The sequence below is a fragment of the Solanum tuberosum genome, unplaced genomic scaffold (assembly GCF_000226075.1).
Source record: "Solanum tuberosum cultivar DM 1-3 516 R44 unplaced genomic scaffold, SolTub_3.0 scf00069, whole genome shotgun sequence".
Lineage (NCBI taxonomy): Eukaryota > Viridiplantae > Streptophyta > Magnoliopsida > Solanales > Solanaceae > Solanum > Solanum tuberosum.
Window position 1 is genome coordinate 1,825,277 of NW_006238995.1, and position 12,968 is coordinate 1,838,244.

The 12,968-nt window shown below is 26.1% G+C and overlaps 1 protein-coding gene across 1 annotated transcript in view; it reads right to left on the minus strand.

Moving 5' to 3' along the window:
- Positions 1–6,146: 6,146 nt before the first annotated feature.
- LOC107060252 (nudix hydrolase 10-like) overlaps positions 6,147–12,968 on the minus strand; it is a 9,815-nt gene continuing 2,993 nt past the window's right edge. The window contains exons 2-4 of the mRNA XM_015307890.1: positions 8,277–8,411; positions 8,020–8,097; positions 6,147–6,323 (exon numbers count right to left, since the gene is read on the minus strand). Of these exons, the coding sequence (XP_015163376.1) occupies positions 6,147–6,323; positions 8,020–8,097; positions 8,277–8,411 (390 nt within the window). The remainder of the gene's footprint in view (positions 6,324–8,019; positions 8,098–8,276; positions 8,412–12,968) is intronic.

The window sequence follows — 12,968 nt, forward strand, 5'->3', positions numbered from 1 at the left end:
CTTAATGATAGTGTAGTTCAATTGAAAAGTAATGTGGACTTTTGATATTCTTGGTATAATAGGGTTATATTAGTCAAATTACACCTTCTATTAAATTTTCCTTGAGGGGTGTGCATGACCTTACCCTGACAAACAATTGTGGACGGAGGGAGTATGTATGAACAATGATTCAATAACTTGATTTGCCCTAATTATTATACATGTCCAATTATAAAAGTAGTGAAAGTGATGCACTATTAATTTTAATGTTATTTTCTTTAACCACCAACTAAATAAATTATTAAAACTATCCCATTACTTCTAGGGATAAGGGTCTGAAAAATACTCTAACTTTAGTTGGATTTGCTGTTGCGATACTAAACTTTCATAAGTACCTATTACCTCCCTAGACTATTTAATACCATAATTTACACCTCCTGAACTATTTAATAGTGTATTTTAAAGGTATATATGTGCCCACGTGGACACATTACTATTTATAATTTTTGCATTATTTCTTATGTCCAGGTGGGCAAATATATATGTTTAAAATACGGTATTAAATAGTTTAGGGAGGTAATAGGTTCTCATGAAAGTTTAGTATCGCAACAGCAAATCCGACCAAAGTTGAGGTATTTTTCAGACTCTTATCCCTTACTTCTATAATTGTAATTACGAATAGTCCAAAATACCCATTTAAAATCTATCGGAAAGTATTTTATGAAATAAAAAGCTTTAGTACTCTAAATGATCAAAAGGGTCGTTACACTATCTGATAATCTCTATACGATTAAATTATGTGATTAATTTTATTTCATTTTTATTGTGAAAGTAAAACCTTAATGGCAGTGTTTCACTATAGCAACTTAATTCTCTCTTCTCGCAATGCATACTATAAGAATGAAAATTTAAATATATTCTTTTAATAATAATAGATCTTATGCGACACAAATATGTAGTAAATGAATGTCAGTACGAGCATCAAATATCGAGAAAAATTCTCTAACTTTTGAATCTCGGGCATAAATATGTTTGAATATAATTTAAGTATTTTTTCTCACCATGATTTAGCACAAATATATTTTGAATTGTTTATTTTTTATTATAGAGTCATTTATAAAAAAAGTTCATGTAATTTATGATCGAGTAGATTTAGTATTGTTGGTTTTCTACCAAAATAAAAATAAGGTATTGTTGTTTGAACCAATAATATTATTATAATAATCATTAAATTTAGTATGAAACTATGATAATTAGATTCTTACTTAACTAAAGCTTTTCATATAAATTTTTACGTTTTCGTTTTTTTTATCAGCATGAGATTTTTAGCAATTTTTCTGAATAGATAATATAAGAATCGTAACTTACTTTGTATTTCTCTCTTATATTATATCATTTATTAATTATTATAAAATATATTTAATATCTTTTTATATCCGCGCGAAACGCGGACAAGTACACTAGTTATAACTATAAATTAAGATTTTTCTCTCTAACATTTTTTGGCATTTACCTTTATAAAATTTCCAAGTAAATTATACTCTAGCAAAATTAAAATGATTTTTTTTGTCATTCGTTATGAGTTATAATTTTTTTTTGTTACTGATCTTAATTGTCAAGTAACAATTAACTTTAGTAAACTTGTTTAAGTTTGTTTATAGCTGATAGAGAAAATGGTCTAAAACCCCTTCAATCTATACCCGAAATCTCAACTACACACTCCAACTTCACGGGTGTCCTATCACCCCCCTGAACTATTTAAAAATGTAATAAATAACCCCTTAAAACGCAATAACCACTCATGAGACTTGTGGTGAAACACACGCACCTGGCACGTGTTTTTCACCAATTAATTTTTTTAAATTATTTTTTCTCCTTCTTCTTTATACTTTCTTCCCCATTTACAACCCTAATTCTTTGTGAAAGTTTTTATTTTAAAAATATTGAGGGATTTGAATCTGACTTGGGTGATAGAAGGCTTTGGGAGAATTATTTTTTTTGTTGAAGATTTAATTACCTAGTGTAGTTGCAGAGAAATGTAAACTTGCCGCCGCCTCCATTCTTTTCTTCAACGCCATCACTAAAAAATCTCTATCACCACCTCCACCTCCCCCTCCACCTTTACGATCCCTAAATATTTAACCAGGAATAAACTACGATCTAATCGTTTTAGGTTAACCTCCACATTATCTCTTAGTCTAGGAACTTTTTTTCCAAAAACAGATGATGAATTTTGAATAGAGATCTGGAAGCCAAATAATTTTTGAGGAGTTTAAATTTATATGAAGAGTTTTCCTTCATTTCAGTCATTTTACTGTAGTGGAAAACTGATCTACATTACCATTATCAATTGAGAAATTGATTACTACATTCCATGTATTCACCATTAACTCTTTCACTTCCTTCATGCAACTCAAAGTTTCATCTATAAAAAATTTATGTTTGACTTCTCAAAACCCACCAAAAAATTGATCAACAAAATTTAACCCAAAAATATTTGTTGTCTTATCAATGATTTGAATACAAAGTTTAGTTTGTTTATGAAGATTAAGAATTAATTAGGAGATGAACTCCAAAAAGAGTTGCAGGAAATCTTCAAACTTTGATCATGGCAGAATTTAGATCAGAAAATAGTTAGACAGTAAGAAAGAGAGAGAAAACAATAAAAAAAAAAAGAAGAGAAAAACGATGAAAAAGAAAATGAAAAAGAAAAAAATAGTCAGTTCACTCTCTCAAAGAGAGTGAATGCACTCTCTGTGCCAACTCAGCATTTAAGGGCCTAGTTATTACATTTTTAAATAGTTCAGGGGGTGATAGGACACTCGTGAAGTTGGAGTGTGTAGTTGAGATTTCGGGTATAAATTAGAGGGGTTTTAGACCATTTTCTGATCTCTAGCTGATATGTGCAAATAACTTTTTAAATTTGTACGAAACAAATATAATTTAATGGACTTATAAAAATAGAAATATTTATAACCTCACCTTTTGAATCAACAATAGAGTCACGTAGTTGATATATGACGTATGTTCATTTTTCTCTGTTACTTTGTATAATTATTTCATCTATTTCTTACGATAATTAATATATATGTCAATGCAAAATAAGATTATTATCCAGTTAATAATCGTCACCATGTATATTGATAATATTTCAATCATGGTCACATATATTTGAGTTTATTTAAACTATGAATTAAAATTTTTCTCTCTTAACAATTTCTGACATTTTTTTTTATCAAATTTGTAAGTAAAATTATATTGTAATTATTTGTAAAATTAAAATGATTTTCTTGTGAGTCGCTATGAGTCATAATTTTTTTTTTGTTATTAGTCTTCATTGCCAAATAACAATTAACTTTAGTAAATAAAGGTTGTTCGGTTTTGTTAAAATTTATTTACAACTTAAGTATGCAAACTATTTTTTAATTTGTACCAAAAGAAATTATGAAGACAATGACATTATTTTAGTAATTACAGCCAAAGGTAGAAATTCAAATAAGGCATTGAGGCAAAAACCAAAATTACAAAAAGGTATTTGAGGCTTTTCATGGGACAAAAAACTTTTTCTTCATTGAACTATCTGAATAGAATCAACACTAATTATTTTCATAACTCAAATATAGAACTTAAAAATATTCATATAAACTTTTAAACTTATATACTTAATAATATGGAATATATGCATAAAGCGCGTGTCAAGAGACTAGTTTGTAAAAAGAATAACAAATAGAAAATCAAGCAAGACAAAGAAATGGAAATTAAACTTGGTGGTCACATACTCACATTATTTAATCTTGTAAGTGAACTTAATTTGACTATAATATTTCAATCTGATTCTCTTGAACAAAGAATATTTGATCAATTATACAAAGAGTCTCTTATACAAAAGATTAAGAAAACTCTTGCTCCCTCCATTTCAAATTAATTAAATTGTTAAGATGTACTTTCACACTCTTTAAAAAAAGAAGATTAAGACATAAATTAGGCATAACTTTCCATTTTTACCCTTATTATTATTGTCAAATTTATGATTAAATTAACTAAATATTAATTAATCACTAATTCCAATACTAACTAATGAAAGGGTAAAATGGAAAAAACACTCTAAAAGTAGTCTTGAAAACTGAACAATTAAGTTAATTTGAAAAATGAAAAATATCTCAACAATTCAATTAATTTGAAATGGAGGGAGTATTAGCGTGAAGCTCATATGTCGCAAATTTAGACGAATTCAGTAACTTTTATTATATAGAATTCAAAAAATAAGTAAACATATATATTAGGGAAAATGCATAAGTACCCCCTCAGCCTATGCCCAAAAATCCCTGAGACACACCTAACCTTTACTAAGGTCCTATTACCCCCCTGAACTTATTTTTTAGTTAATTGTTTACCACTTTTCGGCCTACGTGGCTGAGTCCGTGATTTCACCTATGTTAGGCGCGTGGGTGCAGCTTTTAGACAGCACTGACCAATAAAAATTGGTCATGTGTTAAAATAAACTTGGAAAAAATAAATATTAACTCAATTGTCTTCTTCTTTATTATTGTTCTTCATGTTTGGAAAAAAAACCTCCATTATCATAAGTTAAATTGCTCCTTTCTTCGAAAAGCTAACAAAATAAAAATTAAGAAAAAACTAACCTTTGAACTCAACCACGATTCTTGATGACTTAGAAGTAGGGATGTACATAGGTCGGTTTGATTTGGTTTTTCATTAAAAAAAACCTAAACCAATTATGTCGGTTTATTAAATCTAAATATCAAATCAAACCACACAAAGTCAATTTTTTTGGTTTCGGTTTTAGTCGGTTATCCATAACTTTAATCTATTAAACTTCTATTCTTAATAATATCATTATTTTCATGACTTTTACGTTTTCATATTTATAACCTCCAACTATTAAATTATAAAATTTAAGATACTTTATGATATCTCTCCATTTTTATCAATATAAATTCACAAGTTTTTTGTTTCATGAAATCCCAACTCAAAATTATTTTTTATATTTCATTGTTCTTTGTAGTATTATTATAATATTATAAAATTCATGTTTTAACTTTACATGGTGAAGATGACTCTTGAATGTTGATTACAACAATTTTATTTTTTTATTTTATTTTTTTAATCATCTATAAATAATAGTTACAACAATTTATATTTTTATTAACGTAAAGATTTTGAGTAATAATTCTTCTTATGTTCTATTAATAATAATGATCGAAATTATTCACTATTAAAGTTTCTACATAATTGATATAAAAATTGAGGTTGCATACAAATAAAAACATGTTTGAACAAACAAAATAATTATATGCACTATTAGAGAGTACCTTCTAGTCTTATAAGTATCCTACAATTATGATAAAGTTGGAAAAGTGTAACTATCTATAAATAAAATAAAATTATATATATAATATTTACAAAATTTTACAAGCCCAAATTTAAAATAAAATATATAAACATTGAAAACTATAAACTAACTAAAAATATATTAACAAAGTAGATTATAAATATTATGATAGCTTTTTGAAATTTTGGAAAGTGTAAAAACTACTTTTTAGAAAGTTGAAAAAGTGGGGCCCGGCGCGTGTGGAACAAAGCTTTTCAACCTATTTGGTTTATATTGCCACGTAAGCGGAAAAGTGGTAAAAAATTAATTAAAAAAATAAGTTCGGGGGGGGGGGGGGTAATAGGACCTTAGTAAAGGTTAGGTGTGTCTCAGGGATTTTGGGCATAGGCTGGGGGGATACTTATGCATTTTCCCTATATATTAATTAGGGAAAGGGTCTGAAAAATACTCCAATTTTGGCCGAAATTGTTGTTACGATACCAAATTTTATGGAAGATCTTTTACTCCATGAACTATTTAATAGTGTATTTTAAAGGTATATATGTGCCCACGTGGACACATTACTATTTATAATTATGCAATATTTTTTATGTTCACGTGGGCACATATATACCTTTAAAATAACTATTAAATAGTGCAGGGGGTAAAAGGTCCTTTCCAAAGTTTGGTATCGTAACAACAATTTTGGTCAAAGTTCAGATATATTTCAGATTTTTTTCCCTATTAATTACAAAACCAGATACTAATTAAGACGAGCTATGACTTTGATGACAAATTGAGAATTCATAAACTTCAAATAATGTCTCTGTCTCTATTAGTTTTGGTTGTAGTACAAATAAGTCCTCTTAGTAGAAAATGCAGAAGTCATAAGCACTTTGGAGAAGCCATTGTATTTGTTCTCTTTTTTTGCTAAGCAAATCTCTGCTATTTTATTGAAAATTTCATGCTTCTTTATATAAGGTTGTGCTGCATATTCCTCAATAGCCATCCACTGCAAATATTACAAAAGAATAAAATTATTCAATAATCTAAGAAATCTTTTTTGGCATTAATCAAAACATAAATTATAGTTTATTTAATAATCAAACTAATTAAAATCCAATCATACTTAATTTTACCTACGAAATGTCCCTACTAAAAATATTAAACTAATGAAAGTTTGTTATCACTATAAGTTTCAAAAACACATCTAAACTGTACCATTTTTTTGAGTTTCATACCTAAACTATTGAGAGTGTGGGCAAGCTCATGGCCTGAAGATTGCAGATTCAATGCCTAATCAATAGAGTTGCAACTAGATGAGAGAGGGGTAATATGTTCTTTAATACAAGTGCAGATTATATTTTTGGTTTCCCATCAATTAATTGTATATTCCAAAGAAATTATATTGTTCCTAATTTTTCAATTACTAGCCTGCCTATCACTTCTTGTAGCAGAGTAAGGAAATGAATTCTTAGAAAACTTGAAGGTGCAAATTCATAGTGCTCTCTTGTGGGAACTAACTATTAAATATCATTGATTTTTCACCTTACGCGCGCTTTGTGTTATTATTCATTTACAATTTTTGGTAAGAAATTCTTTTGCTCTTTTGAGGAAAGCCTCTAAAGAATCTACTCAATATTTTGAAGGATATTATCTTCAACCAGTCTTTTTATCAGGACATAACAAGTAACGAATTAGATGAAGTCTAAGTCGAGCTTACTTCTGCATAAGAGAAAAGCTTTGAGGACTACTATCTTAATACGTATGTCGAGGGCAGAATATAACACTCATGGGCAGAGAAGGAATATAAACCAAAAGTCGTCTTTTACTAATGGAAGAGATCATTCATATTGCATATGCTGAATGTAATCTAGGATGTACGTAGAAGTTGTTGTGCTTTATGTTGATGTCATTTGAAAGTCTGAATTTGGCGTGTCTGTAGAATGCAGAAAAAACCCTTCACTTCAAAACAATCAATCAGGACTGGTGCCATCCGCGCTTCTTCTGACTATTGAAAGTGGAAGTTCAAGCTTTGAAGCTCATTTTCCAGCATTCCTTTCAATTCTTTCAACCGATTTGGCAACTTTCAGCTATACAAAGTTAGATGATTTACCGGGTCGGCATTCTTATAGTTTCTATTATATAGACTCTAAATATCTTTCTATTTATGTTGCAATGTAAATACTACCGTCCTCCATTTCAATTTATGTGATATTGTTTGGACTTGACATAGAGTTTGAAAAGGAAAGAAAGATTTTTTAAATTTATGGTCTAAAATAAGTTATAAATATTTGTATGACTATAAATCATTTCATTAAGGGGTCGTTTGGTAGCTGGTTAGAGTACTTATGCATGTATACTAATATGAATTAGCGATGAGGAAATTTGTATATTACTTTATGCATGAATTAGTTATTCACGTATTAGTCATTTCATCTTATATTTTGCATAAAATTGTAGATAGATTCCCTCATAACTTATATATATGTATTAGTTATTCGGATTTTTAAATTGCAAATCAAATATTATAATAGTTTTATATATAGTCCTAACCATGTACGTACCAAACATGGTATTACTTATGCATGATCAAATACATATATAATATTACTCCTAATAATAGGAAAGTAAGTCATATAAATTATGACAAAGATAGATAGAGAGTTAAAGGTTCAAAAATGGTGGTGATGATAATTCATAATTACCTCATCAACAACCCCAGTAGACAGTTTCCACACCCCTGTGCCCTTGAATGTCCCATTTTTTTCTTGGATTACTAATACCTGTACAAATATTATCAACATATGTCATGTACATAAAGAGGTTAACATAATATGGTTTGAAAGTAGCATTATATTCCATATGTCAATTTATGTAACGATGTTTGACTGGGTTTATAATGATATTTAATTTGACATGTACATATATAATTTTGTGATCTTAAATATGTCGAAATGCATACCTCTCCATTATCATTAATAACAGCCCCAATACTAACTCTGTGAGAACCATTTGCAGGAATAGTATGAGGAGTTTGAGTAATCCAATACACCAGCATCAAGTATTTTGCCTCTGCATGGTGATACCAAAATCCTTCCTGCAAACCAATAAAATATAGGAAAAATCACACCACACATCTTTTTAACGGTTAATATTACAATTTTTAGATCTACTTTTTTTATATTACTACTTATAACATTTTAATTACAAGTATTAACATATTAGTTTAAATTTATAAATTAATTAATCATATATTATTAACTAATATACATTATATAATGGTATATAATTAATAGGTGAGAGAAATAATATTAATGAGAAAGAATCAATTTGTAATTATCTATTACACCTTTTAAGAAATTTTTTAACTTATCACATGTTAACCCACACCCCACCCTCACATTACTCTCAAAATATCTTTTCCATAAATATAGTAATTTATAATTGACAAGATAAATCTTTCCCTTGATATTCTCCTAATTAGTTGATTCTTATTTGATTATTTTATTATTCCCAAGATAATTACTGATTACTATTCAAATATTTTTTATTTCTTAATGACTATTGGGGCCTTTATTTTAAAAAAAATAAATTATTTATCACCGTATATTGTAACATGTAATTTTCACTCTCTTTAATCTATCTTTTTTGCTTTTCTTGATGTTGTTTTTATTTTAAATTTTGAATATTATTTTTTATTTTTTTTAATCTGATTTTTTTAGAATTAAGAATTCTATATATTGAAAATTTGATTTCGTTTTTTATTTTAATTAATCTGAGACTTGATTTTTTGAGAAAAAAAAATCATTTTACTAAAATTTTGAACTCGTTTTTGGTGTGTTTTTCTATATCTAAAATACTATTTTGTGGGTGAAATAAGTATATTTAATTTTGAAATTTGTTGATAAATATATAGATAATATGAGATCATAAAATCTTTAATAAGGAGTTCCTAAGTTTTAGCCTAATTATGATAACAAAAAATCACACTTAAATACGGAATATAAATTGAAGAGAGCAAATTATAGAACTTGTATTAATTATTGCAGTTTAGACTTTTAATTACATGTTTTGATTTTTGGGTGATGTATATTTCTTTTGCTACAATTTCTGACAACAATATATAATATGCATTGTTTTACAGTCAGATTTATTCTTCCCAAATTTATACCCGTTAGATACTAATTTCATACATTTTTATTTTTTTGTCTTTGTTCCAAAATTTCAAGTTGGATATCAAGTGTATATAAATTGGATACAACATTAACTTGTTTTAGATTGTCTAATTTGGTTGAAATACTAGTTACATTTTTATTATTTTTATTTTCAAGTGGGATATATGTTGGATACCAATTGAATGCAACATTAACTTGTTTAGGTTGCCTAATTTGGTTGAAATCTCAACTACATGTTGATTTTTCAATTTTTCAATGGGATATCAATTCGATACTAAATTTATACAAATTGAATACAATATTAACTAGTTTTACGTTGGCTATTTCAATTGAAATCTCAATTATATGTTTTTTTTCAATTTTACCACTGGGACGTCAGTTGGATACAAAATGCATACCAATTTATACTAAGATTTGACTTAATTTTTTCAGTCGATATCAATCGCATACCAACATTACCTATTTTTTGAGTATACATTTGAAAAACACTGAATACACAAATGATTAAGGGAAACTTACATAAATATACTATAAAAAAAAAATATTTACCATTTATAGCAATAACATTTTTTTTTCACTTGATCAATTTTCATATATTTATGATACACTTTTAATTCATATTACATAGAATAATTTATTATTCACATATAATACAAGTTTTATTGATGGATAATACATTTATCACACATTTTAATACACTTATAATACAACTAGTGTACTTATCCGCGATTCGCACGGAATTGAATATATTTTTTAAATAATTGATGTCTTTAATTAATTATTTTTCAGTAAAAAGTGTATAAAAAGTAATACAAATCAAGTCACGGTCTTGATGTTGTTTATTCACAAAATTGCTAGAAAGATATTTTCAAACTTTAATTTCTGCTTAACATTGCCGATAAAAAGAAGAAAAACATAAAAATTAAGTTGATTATATAACATTACATCGGAGATTATACTTTGCAATGGAAAATAAAAGAATTGAAACACATACTATATAATAAAATGTATATTTATAAGAAGTCATGATATCATTAGGAATTTGATGTGTACTTATCTACTCGATTATATGAAAATGATCACAGAGTGATAAAATATTAAAATTTTAAGAGTACATGAAGTGTCAAGTTGTAGAAAGGTATACCAAGAGTTGGATCAATGTTTGTCCCTAACACATGTAGAGTGGAAGAGTTTTATAACATTAATCTAATTCTTATTGTAGTCATCACCAAAAATAATAATATATGATAATAACTATTCAAAAAAAACAAACTCCTTTAAATGTGAAAAATCAAGATAGATAATTTTTTACTTTAAATAATTACAAGTTAAATACATATTAGTCACAAATTCACATTTATTATAGCACAACTATAAAATAACTTTTTATTATATATGTACACATAAATGAGAATTCTTTCTTCATTCTTTTCATTAAATAATTTATTTATTAATTAAAAGTTTTAAAAATACTAAAAAGACGGTTTACTTATTTATTTTGTGATTGATGTCTAATATGATAGACCATATAATATATATTTTAGGGGTAACAATATCTAATAGCTATGAGAAATTTACCATAGGTAATATTATACCTTTCAATAATGACAAAAAAATTTAGAATATTTATTAGAAATTGACAAACAGATACACACAAAAACAAAAACAAAAACGTGATACTTTTCATCTTCATTCTTTCGCATAATAACAATGTTAGTAGATATCTAATCAAAATAAAATAAAAAAGAATAGAATATATTAATTGAAATCAAAATAATACATTAGTGAATCTTCAAAATATTTGAAAACCATTCAAACTTTTATACTAATATGACCATCTTTTTTGATGAATCTTTTATATATATATATATATATATATATTTATTTATTTATGATTTTTATCAAAGTGAAGACCATGTCATGACATTATTAAGTACATGAAAGATGAAAGAAAAAGAAAGAATGAAAAAATGGAAATGGACATTGAACATCTCTAAAGTTATTTATAGATTGGGTAAACCATAACAATAGTTAGAAAAAAGTTGAAGAGGCATATTATTTAAGTAGAGAAGATAAATAGATGAAGGTTTTTTGTAACTTATTAGACACTAGGAAACTTGTCCGCGCGATATAACAATAATTTAAAATAAACTTTTTATAAATTACCTATTCATGAAATATAAGTTGCAATACTTCAAGTTCATATGATTAATTTTTTTTGCCGAAACCCTTAGATTCATAAGTTATAATAGTTTATAATAAGAACGAAATTAATATTTTAATATATTATGTTAGCAAAATAGAAAATTAATGAATCAGAAATAATTTAACAATCTAAAAGTGATTACTTTTAAATCTATAATACAATATGAATAAAGCTTGAATTTTGTAGGTCATCAACTTTTATTGAAAAATAAAAATAAAACTAAAAGTATAATAATATTATGAATGACCCAGTATCGACTAAAAGCAGCATTGATAATAATTTGCTCAGATCAAATAATAAGAAATAATCTATGAATGATCTAGTATCAATGTTGTTCTTAGTCGATACTGGGTCATTCATAACATTATTATACTTTTAGTTTTATTTTATATTTCAATAGACATTTAAGAACAACATTGATAGACTTATAACATATAGATATCGATCTTTAGTAGAAGAAATAATCTAAGAATTCAAAATAAAATGACAAATCAAATTCTATTTATTTATTAAAAAAATACATTTTTATGCAGTTTATGACAATTAATTTTTGAAATAATTAAAGAAATAAAAAAGTAAAAAGAAAAAAGAAAGGAAAAGAAATAATTTAAGGAAATGATACACATAACATTATTGATGAATTTAAGGAAAGAAATTAAAAAAATTAATAGCATCAATGATGAAATGATTTAAATATGGGTAATTCAATAAGGTTTTGAGGTAGAATTTTTAGTCTTTTCAAAAATTGGAAAAGCATTAAAAAAATAGAAAAATAATAAATAAACTTCGACATAATTTTTAACAATTAGTAAGGAAAATATAAGAGAAAATGTCAAAAAAAAATTGATTAAAATAAACAAATATCTGAAATAAGAAGGTTGTCATCTTTTTCTAATTTTAATTTTATTATTACGCATATATATGAATCTTTAGCGGAAGAAGTGATATAAATTACGCATATATATGAATCTTTATTCTTTAGCCCAAGAAGTGATATAAATTAAAAAAGTTAAATTTCATAAAAAATATATATGTGATTCTTACCATGTTATAATAACTAATTTCTTGTAAAAAATAAATTAAAAAAGGTAAAAAAATTTATAAAAAAAAGAGCATTAAGGAAATGATATAAATGAAAGTAATAATCAAGATGAAGTAAGAAAAAATAATATGATTGATGATGAATGGAATTAAATGTAGTCACTTTGATATTCACTAAAATTTGAAAGTAAAATTTTCAGTTTTTTAAAATTAAAAAATTAAAAAATTTAAT